The 19,239-nt window shown below is 41.1% G+C and overlaps 1 protein-coding gene across 1 annotated transcript in view; it reads left to right on the forward strand.

Moving 5' to 3' along the window:
• Positions 1 to 11,322, forward strand: part of LOC111962741 (copine-8-like) — a 23,257-nt gene extending 11,935 nt beyond the window's left edge. Inside the window, exons 7-8 of the mRNA XM_023986047.2 lie at positions 2,401 to 2,474; positions 2,896 to 11,322. Of these exons, the coding sequence (XP_023841815.1) occupies positions 2,401 to 2,474; positions 2,896 to 3,102 (281 nt within the window). The 3' untranslated portion in view covers positions 3,103 to 11,322. The remainder of the gene's footprint in view (positions 1 to 2,400; positions 2,475 to 2,895) is intronic.
• Positions 11,323 to 19,239: the final 7,917 nt, after the last annotated feature.

The following is a 19,239-nucleotide window of genomic DNA, read 5'->3' on the forward strand; positions in this document are numbered from 1 at the left end:
CCCGTTTGTGTGCACCCGTGTGCGTGTGTGTGTGCACCCGTTTGTGTGCACCCGTGTGCGTGTGTGTGTGCACCCGTGTGTGTGTGTGTGTGCACCCGTGTGTGTATATGCACACATTTGTGTTTCTAATCTCTTCCCTGCGTTAAATCCATTATTGCGCCCTTCACCCGGTTCTCCCTCTCTTCTGCTTCTCACCTTTCCTTTTTCTATCCTTCTTTCTTACCCCTCCCTCTCCTTATCGCTCCCCTCACCCGGCTATCCCTCTCTTTTCATTTCCCTTTCTATCTCACTCTTTCATATCTCTCTCTCATTTGCTTCCCATCCCCCACATTGTTTATTTTTCTAAATGTCAATGCTCATTTGACACAACGTTCTACAGAAACGTGTCATCATCTCCCTTCACCTTTTTGTAGTAACAGACCAAGTCCTCGCCTTTCATCTCTTATCATAGGAAAGACATGTTTACAATTCATAAAACACTCCAGCTCCATGATAAACACATTCATTCTTTATGAGCAATTAGCCTTTTAAAGTCAACAGTCCTTTAAGATTATCACGCTTACAAAGTCAATGTGCACAGTAGCATGATGTCCCTCCCTGTTCTACTACACATGGTTGCTCTCCCTTATATAGATGTAGGATCTTAATTTGATCACCCTGTTGCAAGAGAACTTTCCTGCAATGAAGGACATTTAAAACTTGTAGTGTATTTGAGGTTTAAAAAGGCTTCTGAAGTTTTGTATTTTCAAAATCAAACTTGATTTTCCCTTACAAAAAATATATCAATGCCTACAACAACAACAAAAAATATATCAATGCCTACAACAACAACAAAAAATATATCAATGCCTACAACAACAACAACAAATCTTGATGCTGCAGGATTATTTTCCTGCTTTAGCAAACAGGCTCAAATTAAGATCCTGGATCTGTACATCAGTGGAGGCGGCTGAGGGGAGAACGGCTCATAATAATGGCTGAAACGGAGCAAATGGAATGGCATCAAACACCTGGAGACCATGTGTTTGATGTATTTGATACCATTCCACCTATTCCGCTCCAGTCATTACCACGAGCCCGTTCTCCCCAATTAAGGTGCCACCAACCTGCTGTGCTGTACATATCCCACCACATATTTCACCACACCCGGCTGGGCTGCAACCTGGTCTCAAAGCAAAATGTATGATATTTTACTCAAATCCATGCCACCCCATTTAGTTTGATATGTTACTTTACGCTAGGTTACATTAGATTGGCCTACCAATGTAATAGTGGTCGTACAATATAATACAAATTGTAGGATGTATAGTATCCTACGTCTTGATCGCATTTTACCCGTTTAGTATGATATATTACATTCGACTTTCAGGTGTCTGTTTCTCAAACTAGACACTCTAATGTACTTGTCCTCTTGCTCAGTTGTGCACCGGGGCCTCCCAATCATCTTTCTATACTGGTTAGAGCCAGCTTGCGCTGTTCTGTGAAGGGAGTAGTACACAGCATTGTACGAGATCTTCAGTTTCTTGGCAATTTCTTGGAATGGAATAGCCTTAATTTCTCAGAACAAGAATAGACTGATGAGTTTCAGAAGAAAGTTATTTGTTTCTGGCCATTTTGAGCCTGTAATCGAACCCACAAATGCTGATACTCCAGATACCCAACTAGTCTAAAGAAGGCCAGTTTTATTGCTTATTTAATTAGCACAACAGTTTTCAGCTGTGCTAACATAATTGCAAAAAGGTTTTCTAATGATCAATTAGCCTTTTAAAATTATCAACTTGTATTAGCTAACAGAACATGCCATTGGAACACAGGAGTGATGGTTGCCTATAATGGGCCTCTGTATGCCTATGTAGATATTCCATTAAAAAAATAGCCGTTTCCAGCTCCAATAGTCATTTACAACATTAACAATGTCTACACTGCATTTCTGATCAATGTGATGTTATTTTAATGGACAAAAAAATTGACATTTCTAAGTGACCCCAAACTTTTGAACGGTAGTGTAGGTTTACTATGTTACGTCTTGTCAAAGTAATGTAACCTAATGTAAAGTAACATATCTTACTAAATGGTTTTGCTCTAAGACCAGGCTGGTTCATCACTCACCCAGTACTGTGCAGTAACTTACAACCAAGGATTTCACGGCTCTACACACACATTTTCTGTACTCAAACAACATTGCATGGCAGGCAATGAAACAGTGTCATCTCGTGTAGCATGCTCACTGGCTCTCTGTGGTAATGTAGTGTGTGTAGTTCATGCACACGTACGATAGTGCAGCATGTGTAGTCAACGATGTGTCATGCTCTGTGGCACTGATGATGTTGACATATTGATGTGGGCTTTGTCCTGACATGGTATGGCTGACTGATGTGCTTCTCTCTCTCTCCTTCTCAGAAATGATTGAGCTTGATGGAGACGAAGAGAGGATCTCATCTCAAGGGAGGTTCGCAGAGAGAGATATTGTTCAGGTATTATGGATTATCTTCACATGTATTCTGTCTTTCTCCCCATATCTTCACATGTATTCTGTCTTTCTCCCCATATCTTCACATGTATTCTGTCTTTCTCCCCATATCTTCACATGTATTCTGTCTTTCTCCCCATATCTTCACATGTATTCTGTCTTTCTCCCCATATCTTCACATGTAGTCTGTCTTTCTCCCTGTATCTTCACATATATTCTGTCTTTCTCCCTGTATCTTCACATATATTCTGTCTTTCTCCTCCTCTACACCACTTCTCTACCATATTATTTTCTAATGGAACCACTGTACTCTTTCTCTTACTGTCTCCCCCACTCCTTCTCTTCCTCCCCTCTTCTCCGTTCCTTCTCTCTTCCTCCCCTCTTCTCCGTTCCATCTCTCTTCCTCCCCCCTTCTCTCCATCCAGTTTGTTCCGTTCCGTGACTACATCGACCGCAGGGGGAACCACATTCTCAGTATGGCCCGTTTGGCCAAAGAGGTCCTGGCTGAGATCCCTGACCAGTTCCTCTCCTACATGAGGACCAGGGGCATCAAACCAGGCCCCTGTCCCCCTGCCTACACCCCCACCCCCGCCTTGCACCCCCTCCTCACCCGACGCGTCAGCCGAATCTGAAGGGTAAGACGCCCCCCCTCGACCTCTTCCTCTTTTGCTTCTTCTTCTTCCTCACTGGAGTCATTTCCACGCTCATGTTGCACCTTTGTGGACTCTGGGATTCCATCATCCGTGGCATTGGTCAGCCCTTTCTGTGGAGAGGACAGACCGCCATCGTCCCTCAGGAAGGACTTCCACTGAGAGGTCAGAAGTTAGAGGTCAGAGGACGCAGTTTACTGGTCTGACCCAGGAGGTGGGTGAGTGACTGTAATTGACGAGCCAGGAGCAGCATCCAATCTGTGGAGAACCTTTCAGAAGCGCATTTCTGATCTGTTATTTCTATGTCCTGCTCTTCCTCTCAACTTCACTTCTCTTTCACCAACAGTCTCTTTCTAAATGTTTACAAAAGTTGAGGATGACGAGGAGGATTCATACTCGTGGACGCATTTTTATTTCTCTCTGATTTGTACTCCAGATGCTCTCTGGCTCTCCTTTTTTTAGCCACAGAGACTGGTGGTAGCGATGATGAAGAGGACGAAGATGATGATGATGACAAGCCCAGGAGCCCCATCCCATGTGCGGTGTTTATTTCTTTTTTACGGAGCATGTTGTAGTCCTAGTAGAGAAGCATGCAGTTAAAGTCCTGCACTCAGGGCCTCCTAGCTGATCATTTATTTTACAACTACCACCTTTTAAGACAGTACCTTCACCACCTATAATCTTCCCACTATATTACGCTCTGTTGTCCGCCTACCTTGACTCAAAGGGGACTTCCTTCCCTTCAGAGTCTGGTCCTATCAAATACAGCAGGGCCTAAACCAGCCTTACTCTCTCTGCATCCCAAATGGCACCCTACATAGTGCACTACTTTTGAGAGCCCCGGTCAAGCGTAGTGCACTATATAGAGAGTAGGGTGCCTCTTGGGATGCAGAATCTATCCGTTGGATACATTCACAGTCGCCATGCTCACAAGGATTCTGGAATAGTGGAACTCCATCCATGCATGGGAGTCAAAAACATACTTACCAGTTAATTACACCACCACTTCCATGTGTGTCCTCTGACTCTGGAGCTCAGTGGGAAAATGTTGTTTTGTATTTTCAGGAGCATTCTCTCTTTAGTTTCTACCTCTTGCTTCACATCATGTCACTAAACCCTGTGGATGGATGTATTTGTGTTTTGGAAAGGCAGGATGTTAAGCAGTAATATTTCAGTCTATCTTTTGGTTCACAACGTCGCCTTTGTCTCTCACTGAGTGAAAACGTTTTACATTTACGTTCAACATTTTACTAGCCTACACTACCGGTCAAAGGTTTTAGAACACCCACTCATTCAAGGGTTTTTCTTAATTTTTTCTATTTTCTACATTGTAGAAAAGTAGTGAAGACATCAAAACTATGAAATAACACATTTGGAATCATGTAGTAACCAAAGAAAGTGTTAAACAAATCAAAATATATTTTATATTTAAGACTCTTCAAATAGCTACCCTTTGTCTTGATGACAGCTTTGCACACTCTTGGCATTCTCTCAACCAGCTTCAACTGGAATGCTTTTCCAACAGTCTTGAAGGAGTTCGCACATATTCTTTTCCTTCACTCTGCGGTCCAACTCATCCCAAACCATCTCAGTTTGGTTGAGGTTGGGGGATTGTTGAGGCCAGGTCATCTGATGCAGTACTCCATCACTCTCCTTCTTAGTAAAATAGCCCTTACACAGCCTGGAGGTGTGTTGGGTCATTGTCCTCTTGAAAAGCAAATGACAGTCTCACTGAGCCCAAACCATATGGGATGGCGTCTGCAGAACGCTGTGGTAGCCATGCTGGTTAAGTGTGCCTTGAATTCTAAATAAATCACAGACAGTGTCACCAGCAAAGCACAACCAAACCATCACACCTCCTCCATGCTTTACGGTGGGAACCATACATGTGGAGATCCTCCGTTCACCCACACTGCATCTCACAAAGACATGGCAGTTGGAGACAAAAATCTGAAATTTGGACCAAAGGACATATTTCCACCGGTCGAATGTCCATTGATCGTGTTTCTTGACCCAAACAAGTCTCTTCTTATTATTGTTGTCCTTTCGTAGTGGTTTATTTGCAGCAATTCGACCATGAAGGCCTGATTCACACGGTATCCTCTGATCAGTTGATGTTGTGATGTGTCTGTTACTTGAACTCTGTGAAGCATTTATTTGGGCTGCAATTTCTGAGGCTGGTAATTCTAATGAACTTATCCTCTGCAGCAGAGGCAACTCTGGGCCTTCCATTCCTGTGGCGGTCCTCATGACAGCCAGTTTCATCATAGCACTTGATGGTTTTTGCGACTGCACTTGAAGAAACTTTCAAAGTTCTTGAAATGTTCTGTATTGACTGACCTTCATGTCTTAAAGTAATGATGGACTCTTTGCTTATTCGAACTGTTCTTGCCATATGGACTTGGTCTTTTACCTTGGTCTGGTTACTACATGATTCCATATGTGTTATTTCATAGTTTTGATGTCTTCAGTATTATTCTACAATGTAGAAAATAGTAAAAATAAAGAAAAACCGTTGAATGAGTAGGTGTTCTAAAACTTTTGACCAGTAGTGTATATCAGAACATAATTACAGCACTTATATAGTTGCAGTCAGTTTGTAGATTCATTCCAGTTTCCACTCTCAATTTTCTCAGAAAACCTGGCAGTTGACCAAGAAATGAGATCCTCTGGTTATTTCCTTCTATTTCAACATTATTTAATATCGCCCTTCCTCATAGCAACAACGCTTGGTTCAGTGGCTTCAGTTCAGATTAACCTAGTGTATGGCAAAGTGGGGTGGGGGTGATTTCAAAGCCCCTCCCCCCTCCAAGGAAGTTGAAGCTCTTTTAGGACTAATGCATTTCTACACAATTTAAAAACTCTAAAATGGTAATTGGAGAACAGCAAAAACAAACAAAAATGGCCCCAGCCATTAATTATCATGGCAATATTAGGTTTAAAGGTCTGTGGAAGGGTGTGTACAGACTGCTCAACCTCATCATAAATTGACTAATTTACTAGTGGAAAACCGCATACAGTGCAGCATGAAAAGATGCATAATACACACTATAAAGTCACAACAAGGCCGACTTCAAACACCAACATCAGTGTGAAATTAACCGGACTATAAAACAGTTGACCATGAATGCAAACTATGCCAGAGAAATCCTACACAGGCATTGAAATAAAAGGCATACAATCAAAGGACTTAGACTTACTTAGACCTACAATCGACAGGGATGCATGAAGACAAACAAAGTCGACCACAGAATGACGAAAATCACGAAATACAAAAGGAAAATCTACACATGCCTTTTTAAATGGAGCTAAGGCCCCACCTGCGATTCAGCACTGCCACATGGACAGCGCCTCGGTACAGGTAGGCATAGTGGAGCTCCGTGGCGTGGTGCTGAATGGGCAGCGCCTATGTCTAGTAGCCAGCTATAGTGGTGTGGTGTAAAGCTCGCCGCCATTGGACTCTGGAGCAGTGGGATCACGTTCTCTGGAGTGATGAATAACACTTCACCATCAGGCAGTCCGACAGACGAATCTGGGTTTGGCGGATGCCAGGAGAACACTACCTGCACCAATGCATAGTGTCAACTGTGAAGTTTGGTGGAGGAGGGATAATGGTCTTAAAGTTACAGCATACAATGACATTGTAGATGATTCTGTGCTTCCAACTTTGTGGCAACAGTTTGGGGAAGGCCCTTTCCTGTTTCAGCATGACAATGGCCCTGTGCACAAAGTGTGGTACATACAGAAATGGTTTGTGGAGATCTGTGTGGAATAACTATTGTAAATTGGCACTCCACATGTAAAAGGTTGCCGTCCCAATGCTATAGGCTATATGAAGTCACCCTTGTAGAACGGTGCATACAGTGTACTGAGACAGTATCTCCTGCGATTCTCACCAACATTGTCTTGTGCTCTTCCTGCTCATTTCTTAATTTGCCTGTCTGCATTACTCGCCAGGGATGAGAAAATGTCGACGAGGTGACTCTGAGAATATTGAAACATATCAACGAACGAGGCAGTTTAGAGAATATTGAAATACTTTGTATAAACAAGGTGGTTCCGAGAATATTGATTGTAACAGAGTAGCCAACGAGGGGGCAGCTCGCACACATTTTTTGACAGGCCAGCTTGTCTCTGTCTGATGTAATTGTGTTGCTTAAGCAGTAGTTGCACTATCTCGGTGCTCATTATATAAAATAAAATAAACATCCAGGCATCCACACTATAGCTAAATAACTTAGCAATAATTCATGATATTTTCCCAGCCAGATTGATCATTAAGAACATCTCATTTTAATTGAGGAAGATGGACAAGCAAGACTGATAAAGTGAGAGGTGGAAATTCATTACACTAGAGGCAGGTAGGCTACAGGTTTTAGGTAGGCTACAGGGATTAGGGATGCAGGCAGAGGATGATGAGGAAGTAGCCATACAGCAAGTTTAAAAAAAGTTAATAATAATAATCATTAATAATTAGCATTATCTCAATTAGGCCTATCATTTTGTCACTGCATGACAATGCACATTTGTTATAGCCTACAACTGTTATTGTTTTGAAGCCTAAAACAGGAAATGTAATATGTGGAAATGCTCTAAATAACAAGTTGTTCAGTTGTGTTTATTTTCATACGAAAACTTGAAACCAAAATTTCACTAGCCTACTGGACAAATTGATGAAAATATCAATTAGCCATTACACCTATCACAACCTATTTTTTAATAGCAATAAAATAGCTTTTGGTTTTGAATGGTCACCGGAAAGGAGGGCTCTCCCCCACCTCCCAATTCCCAATTCAATTATCCCCTGGCTATCATATTACAGCAAGGTTTACAAGGCCGAGTTCAAATGCCCACATCAAATTAAAAGCAATCGCGCACTGCCTAAATGGCTGACTGGCAAAGCAAACTGGCACTGGGCTTGTTTGAGTGGTAAGGCTGAAGTAACCGATTTCAGACAAAAGTTGGGAAGTAAAGTCAGCTGAGGTGCATCTCCTACAGCCGAAATTCGGACAATGTGACTTTCTAACAACAAGGCTCAGTGCAACATGGCAGTGTTGCCATTGTTTATAAAAGTGTTTCTTTGTCGAAATTAACATGTCTCCAACCGCCATATCATACACAAATGTAAATATGTGTGTACATTGTACTATCAATTGGGGAGAGAAAAACGCAAATATCACATTCATTTGTACATCTCCACTGTACACATATGAATTGCGGCAAAGTTGCTTCCTGTTTCAGTCACGTCTTTGGTCCCGTTCATGTGGGTCAAACAAAAACACTAATGATTGACTGACAAATAGTGCCTCACACAATGCAGGCAATGGCTGAAAGTTGCAGCTGGTGAGGAACAACTGCAGAAAATGTAAGTCGACTGCAATCGAAACTTCATGACCTTTGATCACATGGTTGTTGTAATGTTCATGCAGTCGACATGTAGTCTGAGAATTTTTATCCCCATAATGCAACACACTTTGAAAGGGACTTGACAAAAGTGATCCGATTGAACACGGCCACTATCTCTGCTCTCTGCTTTTCTAAAAGTGAGACAAAAGGCACACAGACTGGCAGCTGCTCTCTGAGCGATACTCTGCATGGTCCTAAAGCTAGCCATCCAGTACACTAAACAGCGGTTTTATTTTAGTCGGGATTGGAATGGGATTAGTCTACTTTTTTTTGCCTACTTTACGTGTTGGAGTGACCACCATACTCAACTGACCCCCCTGCCTTAGTTACACCTTAGTGAATACATTTTTTGTTTGTTATTTGCGTTCATATTTCTCTCTCGTTGGGTTGAATTACTCAAACTCAATCAGGTAAATGCTCTGTCACTTTTCACCCAGCTCTATATGACAGTGTAGTGGTAAGAAGTCAAAGCACCAAAACATTGTCTGCATCTCAAATGGCACCCTATTCCATATATGGTGCACTACTTTAGACCCGGTCCCAAACTGGACTGTAACCATATAATTATAATTATATTGCTATGGAACTGGACCAAACCAGCCTAGACTAGATACAGTATGACCAGACAAGAACAGCACCTTCCATTTTAAAGCTTCACACTGGAGAGTTGAACAGCATCTGCCTAGGACTGGGACTCTGGCTCACTCTTGCTCCCAAACAGAAGGCTAGGGCATTTTATTATTTATCACGACAAGATGTCAACTTCATCTCACACACTCACGTATACATACAGTACATACTGTATATGTATTTCTGTATGAAACATGCATTAAAAACGTGCATAACGTCTAGAGAAGAGGGTACACTAACAGCAAACATGTCTTATATTCTCACACAATGAAACATTCTATGGAACATTCTATAGACCAGTCTATGGAACATTCTACAGAAAATGTTATGGAACATTCTACAGACCAGTCTATGGAACATTCTACAGACCAGTCTATGGAACATTCTATAGACCAGTCTATGGAACATTCTATAGACCAGTCTATGGAACATTCTACAGAAAATGGTATGGAACATTCGAAGATAAACAACACTATCAGCCAGTTCTCTGCTTTATATTGAAATATCACTTCACTCCCACTTGGTTTACCATCCATTTCAGTCAACTATAGATCTATATTCATGATGCAGCTATTAAATTAGGGAAATAAACTCATTTCAGGCTCATTTTCATCTGTTTTATAGGTGGCGAACACTAACGTTAGCCAGCACTAAGGGTTAGGGTTAAGGTTAAGAGTTATGCTAAAGTATTAGGTTTAGGGGAAGGGTTAGCTAAAAGGGTTCAGTAACCTTCTATCTTATGTAGCCATACCAAACGTAACATATCATATTAATTTGAGTGCCCCACGTTTAATATGTTATGTCTAGTCTGTGAGACCAGTCTGGTTTGTCACATGCACTTGCACACTGCTATATGTGTGAAACCAAACAGACGGTCTCTTCGAGTCTATGAAAATGTAGGAGTATAAAACATAATATGATTTATTGGAACAGAACCCTGAAAGTGTTCATATGGCAAACAAGCAAGCCCCACACTTCTTGTTGATAAAAACAGCTTTAATGAATAATACATGTCATTGCCTCTTCCCACAGACAATGATGTGATGTGTGTCTGTGTCACTTTGCCAAGATGATAACGTGAGCTTGATGGGGCCGATCCAGTGACTGCACAGCTAAAACAGAACGTAAACGTTCACCTTTGATTATTCCATTTTTTGTGAGCTGACTGACAGTATCTGAATGCCTCAGAAAGCCGATGTATTCTTCTACACGTGACATGATCATTGTTTACCTGTGATAATCAAGTGATTTATTATTGAATGCCTGTTATAACACTAATACCCTAGTGTTTTTACATAATAGCATGCATCATGTTTTGCATGGATCATTTTCTATAACGGAGATGCACCGGTATATTGTATATTATTATGACATTATTATGTGTTTTCAGAAATACTATGTAAACTTTGCCTTAAAATGTCACTGAACTCTTGGAATTGTGCAATGCCTTCAGATAACGTATAGAACGAAAGATTCTCAATATGTGTCAGTGCTCAGTTGTTTTTATATATTCATGCACAGCCCCTCCTATGTCAGTCTTCTATTGTTCTTTCAGAAGCAGTGGTTGGAATCATAGAACTAGAATGACATTATAGTTCTAAGGTTGGAATGATCTTAATAAGAGGGGTTATGAGCTGAACAGTCAAATCTGTGGATGCGTTCCGAATGGCACCCTATTCCCTATGTAGTGCAGTACTTTTGAACAAAAGTAGTGCACTATGTAGGGAATAGGATGCCATTTGGGATGCTCATTGTCTAGCTCCCAGTTAAGGGGAATTATAGCAATCAACCAACCGGCATAAGTGTTATCCAGCAGCCCAGAACGTTTAAAGTCAATCTTATATCAATTAATTCAATCTGATTGTTGTGTCAATGTTGCTGAATCTTTACATTAGGAAAATTGAGTGGCCCCAGGCCTGCAATTTCTTCCATGTTGCAATACTAATTATCCAATACCTCTCAAAATCCATCTTATAAATGCTTGTATTGATAATGACTCGCTTCAAGGCGTCCATAAGATATAGTAGAAATGTAATCCATATTTGAAACCATTTCAGTTGGTCTGAAAAATGCATTATCATCTATGTTCAGGATGAAGCCCTGAGGATAGCAGGCATCTTACAGCTTTGACTGTTCGGAGTAGAGAAGAATACCACTGGAAATAATACAAATGACTATTTCTGTATGAATTTTCAATATTTAATAAATATTCATATCAAACAGTTTTCATTTTTGAACTATCATTCAGCTTTGAACATTGGCCTTTTTAGTGGGTTTCAGAATCAGATCACTGTTGTTTATGCTTACAGTGCAAGGTATAGAGCTGACGCAGAGTCGTTTAGATATTCAGCCTACATCCTGGAAGTGCACTTGTTTGAGGCCCAAGTTTAATGATGACATATGAGCAATCACACACGCACACACACAAATCAAATCAAATTGTATTTGTTAGATTCACCGAATACAACAAGTGTAGACTTTATAGTGAAATGCTTACTTACAAGCTCTTTAAAAAGTTAAGCAGTTAAAAAGCAGTTAAAACAAGCAGTTAAAAAGTAAGAACATTTACAGAAAAATAAAATAGTAACACAATAAAATAACAAAAACGAGGCTATATATAGGCTATATACAAGGAGTACCGGTACCGAATCAGTGTACTGGGGTATGAGGTAGTTGGGGTGGTGATTGATTGAGGTAACATGTACATGTAGGTTTGGTTAGATGATTGATTGATTTAAGTACTACTAGGTAGGGTGTGAAAAGCAGAAAGTCTGGGTAGCCGTTTAATTAACTCTTCAGCAGTGTTATGACTTTGGATACAAGAGAAAACAGACTCTGACTTGGGTGGCTGGAGTATTTGAAAATGTTTAGGGCTTCCTCTAACACCGCCTGGTATAGATGTCCCGGATGGCAGGAAGCTTGGTCCCAGTCATGTACTGGGCCGTACGAACTACGCTCTGTAGCGCCTTGCGGTCGGATGCCGAGCAGTTGCCATACTAAGTGGTGATGCAGCCAGTCAAGATGCTCTCAATGGTGCAGCTGTAGAACTTTTTGAGGATCTGAGGGCTCCTGCCAAATCTTTTCAGCCTGCTGAGGGGGAATAGGCGTTGTCATGCCCTCTTCACGACTGTGGTGTTGTGTTTGGACCATGATAGCTCCTTAGTGATGTGGACATTGAGGAACTTGAAGCTCTTGACCGTCTCTACTACAGCCCCGTCAATGTGAATCGGAGTGTGCTCGGCCTTCCGTTTCCTGTAGTCCACGATCAGCTCCTTTGTCTTTATGATATTTAGGGCGAGGTTGTTATCCTGACACCACACTGCCAGGTCTCTGACCTCCTCCCTGTAGACTGTCTCATCATCGTCGGTGATCAGGCCTACCACCGTTGTGTCGTCAGCAAACTTAATGATGGTGTTGGAGTCGTGTGCAGTCACACAGTCGTGGGTGAACAGGGAGTACAGGAGGGGACTAAGCACGCACCCCTGACGGCCCCCCATGTTGAAAGTCAGCGAGGCGGAGGTGTTGTTACCTACACACACACACACATGTTTGTTTTACTATCCTTGTGGCGACCAATCAATTCATCCTCATTCAAAATCTAATTTTCCCTAAACCTTAAACCTTAAACCTAACACTTAACCCTAACCTTAACCCCAAACCCCTAACCCTAACCTTAATTCCTAACCCTAAACCTAACCATTAAACCTAATTGTAACCCTAACCCTAATTGTAACCCTAAACCTAGACCTAAATTGTGAGGACTTCTGTTCCCCACAAAGTTGGCAAAACCAAACACACACACACACACACACACACACACACACACACACACATATGTACAGTATATACAGTATTATGTACTGTATATAGGCATTCCCAGACTCACCCTGTTCTTATTCATTTTACCCCAACTTGCTGAGTGTCTGTTTGGAGGGGGAACAAATAAGCTAGAAATTCAATAAGGAAGGTCTCAAAATAGCTCATATCTTAGTTAAGTAGGGAATGCTCTGAAGAATAGAGATTCAAAAGCAATAATGATGGTTTAAACAACCTCAGCTGGATCCCAATATAACAGTAACAGCCAACTTGAGCATCTTGTAAGCTTTGTTATTTTACAGTATGTCCATGTTATTTCCCCACACGAACATTAACGCTGTTATTAACAAGCAAATTAAAGACGAAGCCCATGCTGAGATATGTGGTGATGAATAAAACAAGGCACAGCCTGTGGTCCTGTTCCAACACATTAAGAATGAGTCCTTCCTTCGTTCCTTCCTTGAAGAAACCCAGGCTCTAAATTGGTTGTAATGGTGAAAGTAACGGGGTGGTAACCTTGCTTACACCTATCCAGTTACTTATAGATCTGTGTATATCTCAAGGAAACAATGTATGTATTTTGTAAAGTATTTGAACAGGGCCTTAATGTAACCCCATCCCTATGTGTGTTATGTATGTAATTATAAACTGGGTGGTTCGAGCCCTGAATGCTGATTGGCTGGCAGCCGTGGTATATCAGACCGTATACCACGGGTATGACAAACCAGTTATTTTTACTGCTCCAATTACATTGGTAAACAGTTTATAATTGCAATAAGGCACCGAGGGGATTTGTGATATATGGCCAATATACCAACAGTAAGTCCCTGTATGCCCGTCGCTGTCCCCGTTACTCAGAACAGTCAGGAGAAGCATATTGACATTCAGCAAAGCACAGTGGCCATCTATGATTGAGAATGAAACATTTCTGTTGCTATTCTTAGAAAGGGAACAGTGTGATGGTGCTAAATTTAGCATGGTCTCTCTAGCCCAGTTTATACCTGGTTCTAACTTGCGTCCTTTGTACTGATCTTGTCCACATTCTGATTGTGGACACATTTTTAGACAGTTGTAGACAATCAAAAGACACATTGTGATCCGATCGTGATCAGATCATCCTGCCCAACTCCAGATGTAGTCAGACACACATTGTGTCTAGATATCTTGCACGTGTAAACAGATCTGGATAGAGAAACCATTTAAATCGTTATTATTCCGCCCTCTAAAATCACTAACAGGTGGCACCTTGAACTGATTACATCAATAAGCATCTTACAATAAATAAATATTATTTTGAATGAATAGCTGTGAAATAATTTGCATAAAGGAAGGGACCAGGATATCTGGTCACAATGCAGACACAGTGGATGGATAATAGACACATGGGCTCCCGAGTGGGGCAGCGGTCTAAGGCACTGCATGAGGCATCACCACCCTGGTTCGATTCCAGGCTGTATCACATCCGGCAGTGATTGGGAGTCCAATAGGGTGGAGCACAATTTGCCCAGCGTCATCCGGGTTTGGCCGGGGTAGGCTGTCTTTGCAAATACGATTTTTTCCTTAACTGACTTGCCTAGTAAAATCAAAATAAAATCTTAATACCATGTGTAGACACATTTCTGGAAATGTGAGCACAGTCAGAATGTAGATACGTTTCAGGAATCAAGGTAAGACCCAAGTGCAGACTCTGTGAAGTAACAATGTTTATTGTAACCACCGGGGCAGGCAAACGACAGGTTAAGGCAGGCAGAGTTCAGTAATCCAGAGGTGGAGCAAAGGTACAGGGCGGCAGGCAGGCTCAGGGACGGGCAGAGTGGTCAAGTGGGCAAGTACAGGGTTAGGACAGGCAAGGGTCACAAACCAGGAGGGCGAGAAAAAGAGAGGCTGGGAAAAGACAGGCGCTGACAGGCACAAACGCTGGTAAACTTGACTAACAAGACGAACTGGCAACAGACAGACAGAAAACACAGGTATAAATACACAGGGGATAATGGGGAAGATGGGCGACATCTGGAGGGGGTGGAGACAAGCACAAGGACAGGTGAAACAGATCAGGGTGTGACAATAAGATCAGGACAAAGGAACCATGTTAGCACCAGCTATAAACAGGGCTTTTGTGCTCGCTTTTGTCTTTTTCTATTTTTAGATCCAGGCTGTACAATTCTGGCATGTAGATGTATTTTCTTAAACTGTGTTACATAAACAAATCATCTTGCATCATAGAGCGTGGGTTTTCTTACTGTTGAATACAAAAAGCTCCTTTTTGGTCAAGAAATAATGTTTTATATGTCAACCCTGGGAAAATGCTGCAAACACATGTATTACATGTTTGGATGGATCTAAGATGTTTGGTTTTTGTGAGTTAGGTCTTTCTCACTTCAACTGTGCTAGCTACATGTGTAGGTTATGATGGCCCAACTCACTTATGTTCCAAGTGAGTGCCAGTGGAGGCCTTATTCTTTACAATGTACTGTTAACGTATAGCCTATCTGCTTACAATCCATAGCTAAGAACAAAAAGCTATAGTATATCAAATCAACATGCTGCCATACATTTCTCAAGCATGGCTGACTGTTTGATAAGCTTGGCTAGCTATTTGATAAATGTGTATGTATATTTCTGTATTGTTGAAGTAAAGTGTCCATGAGGTTGTTCCTGAAAGCAGGATCAATGAGTTAGCCAGCTGTCCTAAATATTCTGAAATAACTTAGACTCGGCATGGTATAGCCTAATTCACTGGACAATCAGCAACATATGTTCAAGTTTAGGGGCTCTATTCAATCCATATCGCAGAAATTCAGGTTTACAGCGTGATTGAAATGTAAAGGCAATGTTCATGCTTTAGTGGAGACTGCATTACATGCAGGTCTTGCAAAACCTTTCATCAGAAGAACATATGAGGTACAACTAGACTTTGTTAACACCCAGAATAGTTGTTAAGAATAGTTATCTGATCATACTAATACCTGACTGAAGTGTAACCCCATAGGAATATACAGCACATGAGACACTCATACCAACTGCAACTCTAACATCCCCCCCCCCCCCCCCCCCCTCTTCTGGTTTTAAGAATTCATAATAAAGGGTTTTACTGTAAGCTTCAGATGTCAGTTATTCTTCTTGCTCTCCAAAACAATTCCGTCAGACAAAGCATTATTTTAAAACAGTGGTGGGCGTTTTCATGTCAAGCATGGGGCTTTTCACTTTTCAATGCGGAAATTATTTATTGCAGTCCTACTGCATTCTCTAAAAGTTTAATGTCACCCCCCAAAGTGGCTTTACATGCAAATGTGGGTTTGGTGCTTCTTCCTCTTTTTCTTCTTCTTCCCCCCTGTCATTTTCCTCTAAAAGCTATACAAACTAGGCGCCCTGGAGTAGCTTGTTCCACATGGCTTAACTCTGCCCTGCTAGCCTATAAATAGATCAATTTACATTGCATTTCATGGCTGAGCTCTCGCTCAATATTTCAGGGACCCACTAGTAAATTGACTATTAATCATTTATAAACTTCACTTGTTCATTTCGTTTTGCACAAGGATACAGAGCATACTGACGGGACTCCATATATGGAATCAAAGTTTTTCTCTTCGATCTTTAAAGTCAGACAAATTATTCATACGGTATGCTTCACCTTGTGTGCCGGTAGATCAGATGGGACAGGTTTCGTTATATGAAAAACCTTATACAAATGATTGGACTTCAGTGAGGTATGTGATAAAGGTGTTCATTGGCACCAACTGGAAGGAAACTAACTGAAACAGGACTTGTCCAATGTGAAATGTTGTCTTTGCAAAAATGTTTGCCCTAATAAACACGAGCGTACCTGTGCTTTGGTTCCAAATGTCACCCTTTTCCCTATATAGTGCACTACTTTTGATCAGATCCCAATGGGTCCTAGTCAAAAGTGGTGCACTACATAGGGAATAGGGTACCATTTGGGACATATTCCTGTGTGTTGCTAACAGAGTCTCACATGTGGGTCACCCGAGTGAGTGTGTGTTTGAGCGTTTCGCTCCAGTGCTCCTAACCTCTGTCCACTCTGTTGGTCAGATGAACACCTGAAGGGAGATGATAGATCCGCCATCTGCCTCTTTTCCTGGAAGGTTTTTGAGAAATAATCCAGCAATCTACTGTGCCCTACGGCTTGGATATGTTCCAATTCCCTGTTCTATGGATGTTAATATTCTATTGAGCACACAAAAAAGCATTACAAGACTAGTCCTAACTTCTCATATTTCCTTTCTCGGGTCTCTACCCAAGACCTAGGGCTCTGTTCAATCAGATCCACTTTAGCCGACAGCCTCATGGCGGTTGTTTTGGTGGTGTACGAGATAAAACTGCTTTAGAGCTGTAAAATCCACAAGTGGCTCCTGGCATTATACCTAAAGCGGACATTACCATTGGCTGCACCGAGTCGCATTAAGATAAATCTAACTGGAATGCGAGACGTAATCTACACTTCGATTAGGCTTCAATATTTTGATTAATGATTTACAATTTGAGTGTAATTATTTCTATACAGCCTACACATGACAATGATCACAAGAGCAACTGCTCACCGATTTGAGAGCTCCATCACAGCTCCATCCGTTAACGCTTGATCCAATTGAATCTTGGCCGTAACCATGTTTTGAGGCGATACGGTGTTTGTTTATATTCACGTTGTTTACGAAGATTGGCGTAAAAAAAAGCTTGTATTATGGGTTTTGATTGGGTACAACTGTTGAACTAAGATCATGTGGCATTTATAAGTTTTATTCTTCAAGAATCAATGGGTATATATCATTAATTTATAAGTCCAAAAGTGGATGTAGTAATCAAGGCGTAAAGATTTAATATGGAGAGTATGGAGGTACATCATGTATTTGCCATATTGTATTACAGTGCCATCTAGTGTTGCCTATTGATCCACTGCCTTGTACAGCTCCTACTGCTCCTCTGTACTGACCAGCGCCATGGACGGGGCCCAGCGATATGCACGCCACCCAGCGCTATGGACAGGGCCGAGCGCCATGGACGGGGCCGAGCGCCATGGACGCCACCCAGCGCCATGGACGGGGCCCAGCGCCATTGACGCCACCCAGCTCCATGAACGAGGCCCAGCGCCATGGACGGCACCCAGAAAATCAGCTTTTTTTTCTTCACGATGATTAAGCTACTTGTCTATTCTATCAGTAGTCTATTCTATCAGTAGTCTATACTATCAATAGTCTATTCTATCAATAGTCTATATTCTATCAATAGTCTATATTCTATCAAGAGGCTATTCTATCAATAGTCTATTCTATCAGTAGTCTATATTCTATCAATAGTCTATTCTATCAGTAGTCTATTCTATCAATAGTCTGTTCTATCAATAGTCTATTCTATCAAGTCTATATTATATCAATAGTCTATTCTATCAGTAGTCTATTCTATCAATAGGCTAGTCATCAGTAGTCTATTCTATCAATAGGCTAGTCTATCAGTAGTCTATTCATCAGTAGTCTATTCCTATCTAAATAGGCTAGTCTATTCAGTAGTCTATTCTATCAGTAGTCTATATCAGATCATAGTCTGTTTCTATCAGTAGTCTATTCTATCAAGTCTATATTATATCAATAGTCTATTCTATCAGTAGTCTATTCTATCAATAGGCTAGTCTATCAATAGGCTAGTCTATCAGTAGTCTATTCTATCAATAGGCTAGTCTATCAGTAGTCTATTCTATCAGTGTCTATTCTATCAATAGGCTAGTCTATTCAGTAGTCTATTCTATCAGTAGTCATTCTATCAATAGGCTATTCTATCAGTCTATTCTATCAGTAGTCTATTCTATCATAGGCTAGTCTATCAGTGAGTCTATTCTATCAGTAGTCTATCTATCAATAGGTCTATAGTCTATCAAAGGCTCATCTATCAGTAGTCTATTCTATCAATAGGCTAGTCTATCAGTAGTTCTATTCTATCAATAGGCTAGTCTATCAGTAGTCTATTCTATCAGTAGTCTATTCTATCAATAGGCTAGTCTATCAGTAGCTATTCTATCAAGTCTATATTATATTCAGTAGTCTATTCTTTCAAGTCTATATTATATCAATAGTCTGTTCTATCAGTAGTCTATTCTACAATAGGCTAGTCTATTAATAGGCTTAGTCTATCATAGTCTATTCTATCAATAGGCTAGTCTATCAGTAGTCTATTCTATCATAGGCTAGTCTAATCAGTAGGTATTCTATCAGTAGTCTAGTTCTATCAATAGGCTTAGTCTATCAGTAGGCTATTCTA

The sequence above is a fragment of the Salvelinus sp. IW2-2015 genome, linkage group LG4q.1:29 (assembly GCF_002910315.2).
Source record: "Salvelinus sp. IW2-2015 linkage group LG4q.1:29, ASM291031v2, whole genome shotgun sequence".
NCBI classification, from domain to species: domain Eukaryota; kingdom Metazoa; phylum Chordata; class Actinopteri; order Salmoniformes; family Salmonidae; genus Salvelinus; species Salvelinus sp. IW2-2015.